The sequence below is a fragment of the Opisthorchis viverrini genome (genome assembly GCF_000715545.1).
Source record: "Opisthorchis viverrini unplaced genomic scaffold opera_v5_40, whole genome shotgun sequence".
Lineage (NCBI taxonomy): Eukaryota > Metazoa > Platyhelminthes > Trematoda > Opisthorchiida > Opisthorchiidae > Opisthorchis > Opisthorchis viverrini.
The window spans coordinates 1,378,502-1,398,000 of record NW_008751694.1 but is presented as its reverse complement, the minus strand read 5'-3'; the positions used below and the strand labels follow the sequence as shown (position 1 = coordinate 1,398,000).

Genomic DNA, 19,499 nt, shown 5'->3' with positions numbered 1-19,499 from the left:
TAACTAGCAATCCATCTGAGTAGCCTAGGTTCCTAGACGATCACATAATGAGATACATGTTGCCGATGTGCAAAGTTGAGCCACTCAGATAAGAGTGATGGCATAGTGATGAGCTAAGATTAACCTGCTAACTCTTATCGATGAAAGCATTACGGTATCATCTGGAAGCCACAGAGCTTTTCGCTTGTTGTTTGGCGATACTTGGAAATACTGGTGTAAGGTGATACTACTGATCGGGAGGCACGCGAGTCGTATGTGTGGTTCGTAGAATTTCGCTTTGCGTCGATTGAAAAATGGAATTCTGTTGCGGAATTCGCGGGGCCACTTTGCAACATTTGCTTTTATTTGACCGACGAATGATTGGAGGCAATGAATCTCCAGGAAGACTCATTTGGGAAAAGATCTGTGTCCAGTTTTTGGAACTAAGATGCAGATTAGAGTTTTGCTTCCTTGTTCAATGGTCTGTAACCGGTCAGTTGGCATTTCCGAATGGACATCTCCGCAGCGAAGGCCTTCTTCCTTTCACTGGTGGGTCGCGTGAGTTTGTTGGTTGTCAGCTTGTTGGCTGTTAATGCGTTCGCCAAGTTTGTTAGTTGGTTTGTTAAACGTCTATCGTGCAACGTATAAAAAATTGGATACTTTACTCAAGACGCAGAAAAGCTTAATTTGAGGTTCCCTATTGGAATGTAAAATTGCAATTCGACCTACATCAGCAATCGCTTTAATATGGCGATTATGAATTTTAAAATACCGAGCGGAATCATTTGCACAGGGATGGTGGTCCTAACTATGGCGTTCACTCATCTTATTGTTTGGTCTTAATGTGAGTAGGTGTACAGCCATGTAGAGACCGTGCCATTTATGAAAAAAAGGGTTGTATAGCGAGACCATTCGTTAGTGAAACTATTTATCGTGAAGGAGGCTGAAATCTGGCTACTGTTTACACGCTTAGGGACAGAAAATACTCCGGGACTCGAAAAAAAACTTTTTGCTTTTGGTCTTGGAAACAATCAGTGGTTTCGTGACCTTATTAGCTACTATCGGATGTCATATTTTCTGTGCACGAGTTTAGTAATGCTACTTCTGTTAGCTGCTACTGCTAACCTGAAATCGTGGTTAGTCTTCCAACTGTCAAGCCTCTGCATTGCTAGGAACTAATCCTTTTTACACACTTAGTACATCCATATTGCCGGAAAATCGGTTTCTTTCGGCTTGTGACATAATGTAGCCGTATGTAAATTATTGGCAAGGTATAATTTCTTTCTCAGAAAAAAGATGACTACTCGGTGTGCAGTTTTGGTGGCACGGCAGTATTCCATTGAGGTGGCCGTATCGTTTGCTTTCAAAGATGACCGAATCAAATTCCGAGAAAAAAATCACAATGAGAATGCGTAACATCATTGACGCTATTTTCTAGCTGACAATTCTACGGAAGCGTTCCACAAATCAGACTGTCATTGACCTCAGTAAGGCTGATCGAAGTTAGGGATAGTGGAATTTTCGAGTAGTTACACAGTTTCGATTAAAACATAAGGCAATTAAGATAAAAACTGGTTTGCTTGTATTCGATTAAAACATAAGGCAATTAAGATAAAAACTGGTATTGCTTGTATGTCTATCTGCCATCTCTCTATCCCTCTATCCCTCCATCTATCTACTTATCTTTTCCAACATATATATATATATATCGGCTGGGGTTGAAGTCGGAGAATGCGAATAGTGCAATGTGTAATTTCGTGCAAGTTGACAATAAATAATTTTAACTTCACTACTCCCATCGAAATGGCTTGTAAGCACACCTTGGTGCAAATCAAGTTCGAAAGATCTCGGTGCAAAAACTTCAACAATGCGGCTCACTCGTTCGGAGATTCCTGCAATTCTGGTGAAATCACATTGAGCTTGATACTGGCAATAAGACGCTTAGGAAAGAAGCATGTGTAACTCGCTGCCAAGTGCACTGAGGAACCAAACGAGCGTTGCAAACCGTTGTTTATGGCCTCTGTCTATGCAGAACGCTAGAGCTGAACGTCACTTCCATCAACCTGATGCTAAGCTGGAATGTGCTCAAAACTCAATCGATGGTCATTGTGGTTCGACGAGATTCCATTCATTCCGCCTGGTATTCAACCTTGTGATAATTTCCAGCCAATTGTGTTAGAACAAAGACGCCGAACCATGAAGCCATATGAGTGTTAAGCACACAGACAATGGAGAAAACAGTAGAGATGACTTTTGTAGTAAAGACACGAACAAACCTGTTTATTAAGTTAATAGAACTTCACGCTGACTCACGCCAGATGAACTATTACTAAGCTCCCTCGTAAAACATAGTATAGAGGCAGAAAAAGAAGAATTCCGCTATTTCAAAAGCGGGGATTTTAAGAACTAACCAAACGAGCAGGATCATAGAAATTTGCAGTGTTCTGGAGTTACGTACAGGGGTTTCCTTAAAATCGAAATTAATGTAATGGTTCAGCGGTTGATGCGTTACTGAGCATATATGCCGCGCTCTCAGTAGATATCAGGTCAATGAGATTTCTTCCAATACATCAAGCGGAGATCTGAATAATTAAAGATTTGGAGCAAGATCCGACGGTCAGATGCATGAGCCGCTTAGTCCGGCATTCATTTTAACCTCATTCTATTAAACAGACATGATTCACAGCAAATGGATAACGTGTTAACATGTTCAGCTGCCTAATTTTTTTTCAGAATAATTCTCCAGTAATGTGAATGATTTATTGTAGGCGTTTGGCATTTACTTCTTTGATTACTGAATGTCATAAATGGGGAGTCGATCTGGCTTTCATGAGCTGGGGGTGGCGTAAAGAATCTAACATCGTTATACTGATCCGACGTAGATTCAGTTCCGATGTAGATGTCAGTTAAGTGAATCATGAAAAAGTTCTAAAGCTGCATTGACCGGAGCAGAAACCTAAATCATATGCGATTCCAGGTCCACGCAAATAAAAAACGTGCCGGTATCTGTCCCACTTTGGTGCTTGTATCCCCTGAAGCTTACGTCCTGAATAAAAAGTACTCTGGCGAACAAATCCTACTGATAAAAATGAATATAAAAATATTATGCTTTGAAACGATTACCAGGTACAGTAGCCAACAGACAGTGCCAAATGCATTTCTTAGTGGAACCAGCTTTATGCCGATTGCGCACAATTTGATAGTGAGTGAATTGCTTAGGAACTGCTCGAAACCATCTGGGTGTCAGGCTTTTTAATAAAATAAAGTCAAATTACCGATCAAATCTGTCTGGCATTATCGTTAGTGACTTCGTCTACGCACTGATAGGGTGCCTTGGAAAACTGTATTGCACTGTATGACCGATAAAATTTCCTTCAAAATCTCATGCCCAAATCTCTTACGTAGCAAAGTACTGATTTCGACCAAACTTAATTCATCCATATCTGGTTCATTGAAGCCATTTTTTAAAGACTGCTAACTCTCCAACCCTACGAAAGTGCCGAAATGCAATTTTAGCTACATAATCCTCCAGAGATTGTGAAATATTAACATGCAACTCAGGCTGAATCGAACGTGCGTTATCGATACGTGAGTACCAGAAGTGATCAACCCACAAAAGGTTTCTTGTCGTCTTATTCCAATCAACAAGAGCGTTTAAATTACGCGACCTGATGCAAGAAGAGATAGGTTCAACATATGCTTTACATGATAGCCACAACAATACTCGTCCCAAATATACTGATAAACTTCGGTTTTGTGCTAAACGGTCTATCATTTTAAATCAGCCATGCTAGCACAAGATGCAGTAAAACGGAGCACTTGATCCGTCAGGCAAATAGACAAAGGAAGAATGGATTCACTGAACATTCTGCCAGCTACGGTAGTGAGCTAATCGAAGAGAAATGCAATTAGCCCAGTCAACCGCGCGACCTACACACGGTTTAAATACTCGATCGAACAAAATGGCTGTGAGTCTGCAGCGTGATAGACAACTGGCATGTGGGAAGCGGAAATCTGCACACTTGAAGACGTTTAGTTGGACTATGAAGTGATGGCAATGCAGCTTTCAATGTACCCATTTGGATGAAGGGAAGTAGAAGGCTTGAGTGTTTGAGATAACGCTAGTAAAAAGAACACCGGATAAAGAATTTTGAGTAATCCTATCTGGTCACTGACGAGAATGAACTTTGCTGCTGAAAGCGGCCACATATCTAGGCAAACCAAATGGATCCTGAAAGAGCATGTAGAAGTGTAGTAGAGTGTATGAATAGCTTCGTCAAATTCTCCAAAATACTTGGTCCGACCCGAGCCACCTAAACCTAAGACAAGATCTTTGAGTGTACTGACCGAAAAAGACACCTCAAGCATATGGTTTGCTAACGCTATTACATTTTCACATATGCTATCGAACCCAAAACTTCGGCTTGTAACAAAGTTAATATTGGGAATGAAGATAACCCTTAAGTTACAAATTGTAAGGAGGATTCCCAATTGATTAAACGTATTAGAGTGGATCAGTGGGCAAAGTGTATTGTAACGGGCGAATGGTATCTTCGAGTGACGCATAGTACCAGAACCTCCGGGTAGGTAAAACAAAGCAGGAGCTGGGTTTTTACACGGTACTATTAGTGTAAGACAAACTCAAAAATTATACAAACCTCGACAGTAGATACGCGTCCAAAACAAACGGTCCACTTGGACTACGAAAGTACAAACCAAGGGAGCACACAGTCTTCCGCGTGCGACAGTCACACGTGCAAAGTCAGTTACAAATGGCCGGATGACCTCAAGACCAAATGGGTGAAGTGGTAAGGACAAACAAACGTTTGTTAATATATACATACTAAGCACAAAAATGGGCGGGGGGTTACAAATGGGGACAGAATAAACATGGGGAATTTCATTGTCAACGTAATAGATGATACATGTATACCAAATGACTTCAGCCCCATCTGTAGAAATTATAACTTTACTAGTAGGGATAATATAGTCAAAAAGTGAAAAAGCTAATCTCGCTCTCTAGTGATTGGTTGTCCTCACTGAAAATATACCAAAAGACAGGCTGGGTCCGATTGCTTTCTTTCAGATGACTGTACAAACAAAACAACGGGACTAAAAACCAAGACGTGAATGTGCAATCATCAGTTATCTTGTGCTAGCGCATTGTCGTTGAATGGGTCGGTCATGAATGAAAAATGTGTGCTAGGCAGCTACTCTAGGAAGATTGAAATATGCAAGCGTTATCAAACCAAACATAGGAGTATGTAACTACTGAGTCGAAGTCTCGCTGGTCTATACACACAACAGAAATAAATGTGCATCCGAATCTGTCAAAAGCATGCACACATGCTGGCATGCGCAACCCCGGCAGCGTTTATCTGAATGTGTTTTTCATTGGCACCAATCTGTGAAGAAGATGCGTGCTCTGTATATTCCTTGTCAGAGCAGTCCTGCCAAATCTAGTAAAAGAGTAGCCACTCGGCAACACCAGGTTCCAGAATAATGTTTTGGATGGCTAAACGGGTTAATTCATTGTCTGTTTGCCTGGTTCTAAGACACAGAAATATATGCTCAAAGATTTTGGGTAACATTGGGGGGGACTAGTGTTTCTAAGCCAAATGATCAGTCACGAGTTTCGGAAATCCATACTCGATTCACCACGGTTATGGGTCTTAGGCCGACCAGCATCGTCGGCGTACTAATTATCTTATCATAAGTGATCTTTGATTTCGAAGTCACATAACATTGAATAGAAAAATCGCCACAAGGGTCCATTTGAAGATCAGACCTGGGTGTTCACTAATGAGCGGATTTATGCCTGGAACCTTGGAGTTTCTACGGGGGTATACCTTCAAACAAGTTTGGTCCAATGGCAACTCAGGATTTACGCTACCAATTTTATTCTTTACATAAGATGAGCGTGATGAAAATCTTTGCAAACTTTATCACTGACAACGCTAAGCGACATATCCGAAAGTCAGAAAAGACTTAAAGACCCCACCTACTATTCAATTCAATCGTTGCTTTGTGGTTGACGACATGAAAACAACCGTATTATGCGCAGCCAGATGTAGCCTGAATTTTAAACGGTTACGAACGATTAACTAAGGTACCGGAATTCTTAATTTCTAATTCATTTCGCATCATATTTGCTCAATAAAGAAAAATCTGTTGTGCATTCATGGCAGCCGCCACATGAGAAGTAGCTAAACCTTGTCATCACATTAGCCGTATATAATTCGTGCATCTACTCACTTTTTTCTTGCAGTGATGGCAAAGTCACTGCACAATTTACCCAAAAATCTGACTGATTCGACGCCCAAGCCTATGCACGCTGTCCTGCTTGAGTGTTTCAGAGGTACCAGTCTGTGGCTGTTGACGCCTGCACTAAACTAGAAACGTGCGCGATAATTTTCCGTTGACCGGTTAAATCAGTGGCGCAGCCTTGGGTTGTAGAAGAAGTAATATCGAAAAGCTTCAAGTATGGTAGATCGATGGTATAAGGGAGTTGGACTCTAATGTCCCTGGGCAAACGAGTGCCGATTCGGTCAACTGATACCGTGTACTTACTTTTGCGCGATTAATACAGGACAGGCATTTAATTCTGCTGCACTATCTGTGAGCAAATCCCCGATTATATGGAACCGCAGGATATCCTAAACCGCTTTACGCATCGTCAAATTGACGAACAAGTCTGACGATCTTACAAGAGAACCGATTTACGCAACATCCGCGACTGTCAAAATGACCCTCAAGAGTGCACACGCATTCGACGGCTGGTCTATGGGCTGCTCACTGTTTTCCTTTTGGCGTTTGAATCGGGGGTAATGAATTCGCGACGAACCCTATCGATTAAATCACTCCCCAACAATAAGGTAAATGAATATTATCATGCCGTTCCCTTAGTTTAAGGTGAACGAACAGGAATAATAATTCCTGTTATTATTATCATCGGGCTTAATAGGGATCTCATCAGGGAAGCCTATAAAATCCAAGAAGAAGGCGCTGTTGAAGAGAGAAAAATCCGCGTTCATCACTGTGCAACGACAAAACTCTTACGCAACTCCGAGTAGTAAATCAGCCAGAATAGAGGCCAAAGACTCTAGGTCATATCATCAACCAAACTTCGGAATGCTGTTGAAAACTAACTACGCACCATTGGTAAAAATTAAAAACAAACATAATAAAATCCAAGAAGAAGGCGCTGTTGAAGAGAGAAAAATCCGCGTTCATCACTGTGCAACGACAAAACTCTTACGCAACTCCGAGTAGTAAATCAGCCAGAATAGAGGCCAAAGACTCTAGGTCATATCATCAACCAAACTTCGGAATGCTGTTGAAAACTAACTACGCAAAATGACCGCACCATTGGTAAAAATTAAAGAACAAACATATGCTGTGAATTGCAAGTTATTAAATACCTTTAAACGGCAGAAGAGATCTGTGGGCTTTCGGCAGTTGAAGACCAGCAACTGGATACAGTTAAGGTGTTCTGCAAACTTTCGTGTTGTGTACGAGGCCATATAGTAATCGTACGCACCACTCAAGCTGTGGGGTACTTTAACATATGAACATCAAGCGCGACCTCATAGCTGTTCCGTATTTCTGTCCGCGCTTGAGTTACGCTTCCCGTGGGGAACATTAGGACACCGTGGTCCGGTTACTTAATTTTTACTGGTACCATACTGCAACACCGCGTAAATTTCGTCACTGATTGTGCTAGTGAATAATTTCAACGAAGTGCGCGCTTCAGTAGCACATTTTTTCAACCTAGAGCAAATGGCTATCCAACTGATCCTTGGGTTTGGATCCCACTAATGACAAGTGAATACAGCTTTCGATCCCCTGAAGTCTGCGGCGCGTCCAGATACCCGAAGGTAAGGTTTGTATGTGGAAACTCATTTGTTGTACCTGATCCCACCAGGCTATTTTGGATTACGCAATACAGTAGGCTACATTGATAGTAAAACAAACCACTGTATCTGTCAATCGATACACTCGCCTCTGGAGGCCAGACCTTAGATGGGGCTGATCATGCAAGGGTACTGCTCTAATAAGTAAATCGCAGTAGTCTTTCATGGAACACCATCCTTGCACTTGCTGTGTGCTGCCCATAGCCTGTCTCACATTGTCATTTAGGAATTGCATAGTTCCTAGGGATTACAAGCCGTTCAACCGACTGAGATGAAACTCGGATTACACAAGTAAATTTGGATTTTACGGGAAGTCATAGAAAAACAAACTGGGTCGGGAAAAAATTGCCGAAATCTAACCGAGGCGCTTGGTCTTTGAAAGTAGTCTACGAGTTTGAATGTTAACGGTAACAACCAAAGCTCTTCATCTGAATTCAACAGAATGGAGTCCCAGGGCTCTACGTATCCGGTATCAAGACCTAACACTGCTCAGGTGAGCAACTGGTTATGAGGGTCTAATCTGACAACCCCAATGGTTGCATCTCGACCCACGTTTTGATCTTTTACCAAGCGGAAAAGTACGTTAGGGTGGCACAGCGAGATGAAAACAATCACCGTAAGCGTATTTCGATCCTTTCTCTGTGTGCATCAAAAATCGAACGTTAGTACACATAGACCAAAGCAACAAACGGGCAATAGTCTGTGTGGTGGTGCTCAAATCGTCGTACGAACCTTTAATCCAACTCCATGAGCATGCCAGTGGTTGAGGACTTATGTACACTTTCTGAAAAGTAACGTGCATGCAATCGACGGAAGATCTAAAAATACTCCCGGTCAAAAACAAGTGCGGACACCGACATTGGCTAGTGATACAGGACTAGACGTTTTTCTGTCACCGTTTTTTTGAAGGTGATGGCTGGAGTGGAAGCTGAAGTAAAAGTGAACAGAAGCTATGCTCAGGCAACGGTCACTAACTGCCATGCTCGCTTATAGCAGAAGGTACGGTGTTAATCAGAATCAGTACGCTTATCCCCATAGTGTTATCCAGATGACTTGCCTGCAGATTGCCGAAAATAAATGAACTCAAGATCCCTGCGGTAGAGCGGCTAGGAGTACAGTATCACTGTAGGAAATTTTCACGTTTATAGGTAAATCCCTGTCGTCTGTCCACTCAACGTTTTCTTTTGGTCGCTGCGTGTGAAACCGCTGGATTGCTGCCCTCTGATTGAAAACTGAACGTCAGGGGCAATCTTTCACGCGTCGACAGTCACTAAAACCGTAGGACAAAAGTAACATTCAAATCATGCACACTTCAAATTGTTCCCTGCACTCTCAACAGCTTCGAACAATCTGCGACAAATTTCTATTTTTTGTTACACACAAACAGGTGCAGAGTTTGGAATAGCGGAATGGGAAATCCGAACTAACTGATCTTGGCTTGGAAACCACCAACACCAGAGAGCCTGATTGAGATGGGCCGCTCCACTGTTCACTAGGTGGTCTGTTACCAAGCTATTTCGTTGGACTGCGTTTCCTAGCCATCAGATGACTAGTTATTTTGGCTCCCATCGGCAAGCTTCAATTTATCTTGCATGACTAAAATGGTCAGCCGCTAGACGTCATTGTGGACTTTCCACAGTATTGTACATTCCGTTTGCTCTGGAGTCTCGGAAGTCATGAGAAAAGATGTATTGGAAACCGGTGTTAAACTGCATATCGTTAGAACTATGCAGTTCTTTCTAACTGAACTCATGCCACATGGCCAATGGTGTGTGTTATCACATGACATAAGTCCCCTACAAAACAGAGAACCAAACGAATCCATCAATGTGAACTAACAAGTTGAAGCATTGTTTCCTTTTACGATGTCAGTACTAAAATTCGGTGAGCGACAATTTGTGTGTGTGAGCAGACTGCGTTGTAGAAGGTCGATTTAACACATTACTGCACGACTGCACACTACTACCTAAAGTTACATGCCAAATTGTCACTGGGCATATTTGTTTGAGCATGCATGTCACCCAGATATGAAGGTTAACCTTCGAAATGAACCTATTTTTTCAACCAGAAAAGTGTGTATAAATAGTATGAGGTTTGAGGAAGTCAAATGAATAAATATGATGGTTTTGTTCAGAAGCTGTCCAGCGTCTATCACATGTTTTGTCTTGATGTAATATCACTTTACGCACTTTTGTCAACCACCGATGCTTGTCTTTTGTTCACTCACATGGTACCACATACAGTATGCTTGGCGCCAGAATCCCACCTTCTCTTGGGGACACAGCTAAATGTCTTGAGTTGTATATATAATGCAATATGACGCCTACTCATCCACTTGAAAGACAGGCTGATGGTATTTTAGTGGAATCATTTGTTTCCTTTATCTTCGCTAACTTGGTTCTTCACCATGTGGAGTTTATGACAGTGGTTTGTATATCTTCCATAGTTACAGATATGCTCTACTGACGACGTTCTCACTGTTCTAAACAAGCATGCGAGGACAAATGAGTGCTCTTTTTATCAGTTCACGTTGTACCGTTGCGCTCACAATGAATTGAGCTATTGGACAGGACATGGAGCCGGCTAGACCCTGAAGTACGTGTACATACTTCAAACACTCTGGGTACAACCATTTATTGCAATCCGATACTTTCATAATGGTATCTGGAGTTTGAGTCGGCACACCCAATATACGTCAGATGAGTCCTGGCTACACACAATACGCAAATCCATTCAACTCAGTCGTTGAACCCCAGTGTGATTTTGAGGTAATATTGAGCTGTTTCCATTGCTTGAGATAGATGGAATGTGGTTCAAATTTTTTCGATTTGTACGAAGATTCACAGTATTTACAGAAAATGATCAAAGCAAGTGCAAATAGGAATTTTTGCAAGTTTATTGCTGCAAAGTGTCTCTTTGAAAAACTACTATTTTCCTCCGCGATATTTCGAATTAGCTGTAGTCGAAGTGAAAAATGTCGTCATATATTTATCGTTTTCCGTTTCACCCTTAAACCCTGCATTTTTCATCACGGAATTTATTTGCCGGTTGCTTGATTTGTTTGTCGATGACTGTGCAACGTGATCCAGATTTTCTATTTTGACCCCGAACAAGCATGCAGTGACAGTCTTTTGACTTCTGGGAAACTCATTTCGAGATGTGACATCTAGAACTGACATTAGCCCATCGACTACTGCAGCCTCAATACAACAGGAAAAATTGCTCATTCACAACGAAGTAAATGAAAAATAGTCAACTTATCTTTAGCTAACAGTAAGTAATACTTGTCCACATATTCACCTTTAGCCATATGAGCTACGCTGCAGGCCTAACTGTGTTCGCGTTGTATCGACTGAGCTTCAACGCTACCGTAAGCCCAAAGTGTGATCCCATTTTTACGGTCAAAATACCACCCACAGTTCAGTGCACCGATGGTATGTTACCGATCAGGTTTTTCAGAATTTTCAACAAAAACCGAAACTTTTCACTGTAGCCAAAGAGGAACGTCTTACTCCGTCTAAATTTGGTCTATATAGGACCAAGTAAGTTTCAGAATCCAGCGCTATTAAATGATGGTGTGCCTTAATACGGCCAGATGGAAATTAAGTTGGACTTTATCATTTTTTGATCAGGAACGTTGAAAATGACGGAATCGTTACGCCATCCTCAGAGAAGGTTAGAATTATCATGCCAAACTTTGAAGCAAGATGTCTTTCTAGATTACGCAGAGATCGGCTCGGTGTAACACATTTGCGTGCACCCACAAAAGTATTGATCCTAGCTGGAGCCTACGGAATAGACTAAGTGAGTGAGACTAAGGAGGATGTGGGATGTGATGAGGAGTAAAGCTATTTTCTTTCCGATCGTGCCACAGAAAAGTCTCAAAAATCGATTCTTTCTGAAATCAACGACACATGGTAACAAGCAAGTTAACTGTCATCATTCCTGATATTTGAAATGGATGGGCGGATCGCTCATCAAAGCTTGAGTTGCATCTGAAATGATTGCATTTATTACTAGCTCCAGACTTACTGGACAAAATAAACACCCTACTTGACTTAAGACGTGAAGTAAGAGTAGATAGGTAACTTATACGCAAAGTTGGTGAGAACGACGATCCGGTTATTTTCACTCTAGAAGTACCTGTTTCATGTGATTTTTTTAATTTTGCAAGAATATCTTGACGATTAACCAGAACTAGATCTGAATGTTCCGTTTCATTTTAAAATTGTTTAGAGGGTTCCACGAGAGAATTCAGTGTTATGGACTGGGGAAAACAGGATAAATGCTTTACGGAACCCGATATTTTTACAAGGGTATGTCAGAGTATTTGATACTGATGTCTTTCGAAAGTTACTGTATGTTCCTAGTATTTGTACGGTCTTTCATGTGAGCAACACCTCGACAGCTCACGACCCTTCTTGAGTCTCGCCAGATCGGTGCAGTCGGATAGATTTCAACAACCTTGTGGATGGTTTCTTTTGTGAGAGCATACTGCGATATCTCGAACATCGTACCAATTGAAGCATAAAATGGCATTTGCGCAGCTCAATCAGTTAGAGAATACCATTCCAGTAGTTCCTTTGTTCTAGTACCTAATTTCTTCGTTTGTATCCTTTATCGAACTGTCTCCTAGTCATCAAAATGCTGAACTTGTTCACATGTAGAGTCGAATATGCTGTTTCAAATCAAGTGAGTGCCCAAACCATGAATATCCGGTACAGCTGGCACAAGTTTTCTTACCGGATCTTTTACACCGGATTTTTCTTGGTCCGGTAATTTCAAAAGAGGCACTGCTTACACGCTACTCCCGTTATCGCAAACAAGGGAGGAGTTGCATATATATATATATATATNAATTTCGTTGAGTTCTTAGAATAGCTTCTACTTGTTACCTGTATGCGAAGCCGAAATTTGAGAGAACTTCAGAGGCATTACCCATACTGAGTTTACTTCACGAAATCAGCGGGTTCGCCATATTACTAACAAGGTGGGCAAAGCAATTTCAAGGACACAAGAAAAAAAGCCCATAGATGATGACCTTCGATCTTTTTACAATTACGGATCAAACGGAAAAAAGCGTTGCAGGGTCAGTACAAAGAATCTCTCATCAGAATTCCGTCTCAATAAATTAACAAAGTTCTCGTGAGACTGTAAGGGCCGATAGATAACCGAAGCATTCAAAGTTTAGAGTGAAGACAAGCATAAATTCAGTTCTTTATTTAGAGAGGAGCGCTCATGCTTCGACAGTGACTTGAATGCCCTGGATTTTTTCTCAGACTACTGGTGACGTCTAGATTTGGCGAAGTGATAGCTTTACGGTCTCATTTTGGGCCGCATGCTGCTAGGTTGCATTGCACTTTACCATTTAAGGTCGACCCTACTGGGTTATGACCACGTGGGTGCTGTACTATGAATGAATAGCGTAACAAGTGGTCGAGTACTTAGGCGCCACATTGTATGAAATTCACTCTTACTGTTGAATATGTTATCAGCGTGGTAATTCGCAGCAAGAGAAAAAGTTCAGCTACAACTTTGGTTAAAGTTCACTGGCTGGGACAAATTTAAGATAGTCTTGAAATCCGAGAATTTGAAACTTCATTTGTGTATCTCCAGGTTTGTTCAGATATACGCAACGGTTATGTCCCGCAGGAATGAACAATATCTATGGCAAACAGACTGATATCCGTCTTACCAAGAAAAAAGAAAGAAGAGAGAAAAAACTCACACTTGAAGTGCACTATTTAACCCCTCCCCAACCCTTCGAGAAAGGCAAGGGGTGCTGTGAAAGAGAAATAAGTCTGCAAAACAGTGGAAGATGAGCATAAAATACGCTTATTGTTTTTCTAAATGAACAATATTGATGAGTACAGTTGGCAGTGTCTGTATTGGACTGTTACAAGAATCTAGGACTTGGTGTCCACAAAACGTCTAAAAGTTAAAGGAGGCTTTCATCTCATACATTTTGACAATATACAAATAGCTCATTGAACTCTTGATCACATCACCTTGAAGAATGCACAGTTTGGCTATTCAAGAAAACGCACACTCAGATTGAAAAACAGCACAAAGTTCTGGTCCCTCAATTGAGAACAAAGAGTAGCAAAATGTTCAACACCTTTTCTCACCTTACCCAATACAGCGATGCAGAAAGTAGCAAATGTAAAACTATAATAGTTGATTTTCTCGATGAAGATCTGATAGGGTTTTGCTTCAACTTTACCATGCCATAAAACAACCCTTGAAAAGAGAAACAATGGAGGAATGTACCAACAGAAATCCAACAATACCGGAATTTCGGCTGCAAGTAGCTGCATTCAAAGCTAGTATTTATTCCACCACCAAATTAGAAACGTAGGTAAAATCTGCAGTAAATCAGCCTTACCCAGGCCATACTGATGAAAATTTGCTATCTTCCGGATCCCATACTCATGGATGTCGTCTTGTTCTCAGGCCGCGTAGCACAGACAGTAGATATACCAAACCTACTGCTATACATTTCGAATTCGGAACTGAAAGAAATGGCGACATTTTGGTCGCGGTCTGTGACGTAAAACCAGGTGGTGTCTATTCACATACTTGTGGGTACACGTAAGCCAAAACAAACGAATACAAGACACAGTGTGAGGAAATTCAATTTTCCGTGAAACTCTAGGTTCTTTGGACACTAAGGTTTGCTCGAAAAACAATTAACCCTTTGAGATATTCGCAGAATATCCCTGTACCTGAAATTAACAAGTAGTGTCGAATGGTTGAAATTTCCGCTGAATATCGTTCAATCGTGATTTTTGGCTCAAATGGGTTATAGTAGCACAATGAACATTTTTAACAGCTTTAGTGACCGCCTCTCAAACGTGGGAACAAGACTTTTCATACAAGGGAACCATAGGGACGGAGTTTGCCGCAACAAACATCCATTTAAAACTCGTGTCCACAGCGTCCGTTTCACAGCCAAGGTCAACAACTAGCCTACCATTGACTTTCTCCTCTTCTCCTGATAACACAAGAGGTCAAAAGTACTACTCTCAATGAACGAGACCATTCATTCATTTAAGGATCTTCAAGAATCTAAAATAGACTTTATAATATCCAACGAAAGGTTGTATTACATCGACTTAATGCGAGAAAATAGGCGGCAGTTTCAAGGACAGTCCATGTGATTCAACCAGATAGGCTCACAAGCAGGGACCTACGAAATTTTGGCCTAGAGAAACCCATGAAATTCTTTGATAGCACATATGACTGTTTATCGGCTGTTTGAGACCACCACTGCTTGGTGCCTAGCACACATTTGCGACTTCAAGTTTCCACTGTGGTATTTCTCTATCTCACTCCACATAACTTACAAGAAATGACGGAAGCACACTGCCCGTCTGTGCAAGTGAGTCAACATAGATTCCTACAAGTCTCTCGGGCTTGCCACCAACCAATGCATTTTCTGTATCTATCGTCCATCGTCGTATGACCGGAAAAGTCTACACAATGATGCCTAATCCAGTTGAAAACGAATGAGGCAATTTCCTCCAGATCTGTTAATGCTACATCGGTATGGAATCATTTTTATTGTCATCCTTCTTTTCGTTTGCGTTTCGTATACATAAGTTCATATGCAGTGTACCAATCACCACGGCAACAGAAGGATAACCAAATCGTTTCTTTAGCTTGACATATGTCATTCAATATGTCGTTTTCTGCAACAGCCGAACGAAAAACTCAGATACAATAACCCAGGCATATTTTTCGCGTCAGGTTGTATACTAATTATTTTGTGAGCTACTGTTGAACTTTCTGGACATTGGTTGGCAAGCACTATCGCTCATAATTGTCCTTAAAGTGCACTCGCCCCCCGGGGGTTTCAGTTGTTCTGCTCAGGAGCAAACGCACTTAATTCGTCCGCACCAGACTGCACTCAGTTGGATTGTTGAAAGGTTGACACCTCATCTCATTCACCTGGTCACGCATTTGGGTACCGCATACTTTTGAGCCTACCGTCTATAGTAACGCGGACGCAAAAGTGTACGTGACACAGGTGACTTGAATGACCCACCAGCGTTTCATCTCGCAAATGAAGATATCAGGTGATCGGGCTGATGATGACATAGCATTTTTCGGCTATACTACGAACTCACATTGTCAGGAGAATAAAATTCCCTGCCAAAATATGAAACAAGCAGTACCACTGTGGGCTCAAATGTTACCTAGGTTTTGATACCTCTTGATATCGCACGAAAATAAAGGACGGGTTAACATCTTCCAGATTTATTGCCATCTGACTCGCTTAAATTCGCTGTGAATTTAGCCGTATGTTCCTAATAAGAATGAAGTATCCCAAGGTCTACAATAATTTTGTAATTTATAAAGTTGAATGTAAGTAACGATTTCCGTGTGGAATACTTGGAGTACTGAGTGACGCGCGAAGTTGCAAGCCAAGGACTATCAAGGCTTGAGACCTACCGACAAAAACGGTGCTACAGGGACAAAAAATATGGATATGAAAGGGGTGCAATCTTCAAATCGTGAGCACTATCTTCTGGATGGTTAAATGAATTTGTGCAACACCTAAAAGTTAAAGAAAACGCTTTAGGAACATCGAACTCGGATGAAACTGTAAACGGTTTTGAGTTACCGACAGGTGTGTGTATCCAACATATGATAACTCAAGTGGAACAAAAAGCGCGCTTAAAAAGTTCGTAAAATTGGTTAAGTAGTTTAGGGGTGCAGAACTCATGAGCGTTTACAGGTGCGTAACGAGTCTAAGATAGACGCAAAAACAGGTGAATTCGGTTAAGGAAGGGTTTCGTTTCATCAATGGAAAGGAGGTGTAACCAATTGCCCAACAGATACAGACTAACCAGGTCGACGTTTACGACTCTGTTCGGTGTGTAAACCATCTTCGTATAAGGGCGTTCAAAAAAGACAAGCGAACTCAGTCGAATTCGGCCAATCGCAGTCATTCGAATTAGGATGGTAAGTTCTGTCATTGTCACAATGTTAACCGATTAGTCCTAAGAAATCTACCCTCGTTTTACCAAGGTTCTGACATATCTGCCAATTGCGAGGGAATAATTAAATATATTTAGGGAAATCAAAGGTGCAATAATATTTTTCTGCATGAGACTTCCACATCAGGACAACTAACGGCTCAGCAACTGCGGCCTGTGCATATTTGAGAAATGCGTTATGGCATCATTACCGCTTCCAACTCATCTTCGATAGACATTATATATATGTATATATATATATATATATATATATAATGTGCACTGTATGGATGGGTTCCACAGGAGCCAAGAGCACAGCACGTCAAAATGACCAGAATTTTCTTTGTACAGACTATTTTCTCTGTAAACATTATGCCCAGATCACCCGCAATAAACGCTCAGTGGTGCATAAACTAATCTCCAAGTGGGACGTTGTTTTCCTTCGATTGGAACTGAACAAGGAACTATTCGGCGGTTGTCTTTCGAACTCCTTTCAAACGGAATTTAGAATAGGTCCAGACCATCCAAACTTGCTTGTACAGTTATTCCGACATATTTGACTTCTCGCTTCTCATACTGCCCCAAATTCATTTCAGCTGGCAACGTTTTGCTGAGGTGATTGTCAAGTTCCTATTCGCTTGACTGACCTAATACTCAATGTCAATTTCTAAGCACCCACAGACGTCTTCTATAACCTAAACTGATAGATTTAGAATAATTCGCAACGCAAAACTCACTGTTTTCCTTGCTATCGTTATTGTCACGGTGAATAAATGGAGGGAGAGTGGTGGGGTAGACACAAGTCCTGTTTACTGTGTCAGTTGCTATTGTAGATGAACAGTTGATTTCATTCTTTCGGCCGACGAACCGTGCATCAAATTGCAGTGGTTCAAGCTACTGCAGCTTTGTTTACCGAAAAGAATAATCGAATGAGAGCTACGCGTTTAAGACGATGGTCCAAGTGTGAATTAGTGAAAGAGGCTGGAAGCAACCGCAGTCCATTTGGTACCAGTATTCTATGATCAACTACTCACTCAAGAGGAATACATAAGAATTCAAGAAGGCTTTAAAGAAAAGTTCACTGTAGCTTTAGGATGAAAAGTAGGTGAGCCTAGCCCGATCCTCAGCTTTGATTCGAACGATGTATTCGGCAAATTCAACTGCTCGATATATATATATATATATATATATATGAAATGACAATGTTTGAACCAATGAGCTGGTGATGACTGTTGGACTGACAAAATAATATTGTCAAATTCACGTGATGCAAAAATCAACAACTTCTCAATTCATGGTAATGAGAACTTATATAAGCCAATCACCTTTTGAAATCTACTGCCCTTTACCTGTCAACACAAAGTCCGTCACCAAAACGAATAAACTAACAGTCTGGTCTGGCTACTGGGTAAAGAAATTCCAAACTCTGGATCAAATAGGCAACAAAACTTCTGTTATTTCATAGAGAACGCTAACTCAATCTCTCCCGAGGAAAAAAACAGCCATTAATTTCTGAACGTAAACTGTTGAAAAACCCAACACTATGGTAAAAGTCTCGGTCAAACATGAACTCACATCAACCATAGAGATATCCTCCCCAATACTGAGTGCATATTTAAATAATTCCCGCCGGGTAATGAGACCATCTCGATTTGTGTCTATAATGGAGAATTGAGTCAGGTAGTCCATGGGAACCGGTGTGACTTTGAGTTGTGTATCACCAAACGCGACTTCCACTCTTCCTTCCATTCTTTCGAGTTATTAAACTTGGATTGGTCTCCGATTGGTCACCCTTGAGCTGTTATGCCTATTGGAGGGTATCTTTGAAGAAACAGCGGGATTCAACATGCGTGCGCGTGCAACCAACCCAGGACACAATTTGGTACTGCAATCACCTGATTCAGGTGTGCATTTCACCACTGCTGTTCAGATGACTCGTAGCTGACAGGTGAGTGTATGACCCGACAAGCATTTCATCGATCCACTCCGCGATTGCTCGTGATTCTTTTAGTGCATGTGCACAAACTTTCAGAAGCATGTCTACTCAAGGTGACAGCAACACAGTCGTGCGTACCAATGAAGCTCATTGAAATCCAGTACGTCCTGATCCCTCGAAATTGTGCTATGGCTAACTGACAAACATAAATCTCGTTTTGATTGGTTGATTACGATCGTCCCTGAAATGTAGGTTTATTTATAATCAACAGTCCTGTTGAGCTTTAATTAACTTTGGCATTGTGCAGAAGTCCCTCCGAACAAAGTTGATTCACAGGGAAGAGCCTAACTGGTATTAGCAGGACTGGCATCTANTATCAACCTTATCAGAAAACGGCCATGTAAATATCTCAACCTTTGATGATAATAATAATAACACAGTGAAGTTAGTGGACTATTATTGTTACCGTTTCTCACGACACCTGTAATACACTAATCACCCAATTGTAATGACCATCGCATTAGACAGCAATCACATCATAGAGACTAAATGGTACCAGCCAAAGACCTCAGCATGTGTCTGAAGTTTTGGACCTTATGTCCAGTAGGGAACAACTTGCAATATCGAAGCTGTTTAAAGCTGTAGAAATATACGAATCTTTAATAACGTTTGACGGGTTTGACGGGTGAT

General features: G+C 41.3%; 1 protein-coding gene across 1 annotated transcript in view; it reads right to left on the bottom strand.

Moving 5' to 3' along the window:
- The window catches only part of T265_02890 (hypothetical protein), a gene marked incomplete at both ends in the record, with an annotated part of 48,863 nt that extends 30,241 nt beyond the window's left edge, over nucleotides 1-18,622 (bottom strand). Inside the window, one exon of the mRNA XM_009167243.1 lies at nucleotides 18,449-18,622. Coding sequence (XP_009165507.1) covers nucleotides 18,449-18,622 — 174 coding nt within the window. The remainder of the gene's footprint in view (nucleotides 1-18,448) is intronic.
- Nucleotides 18,623-19,499: the final 877 nt, after the last annotated feature.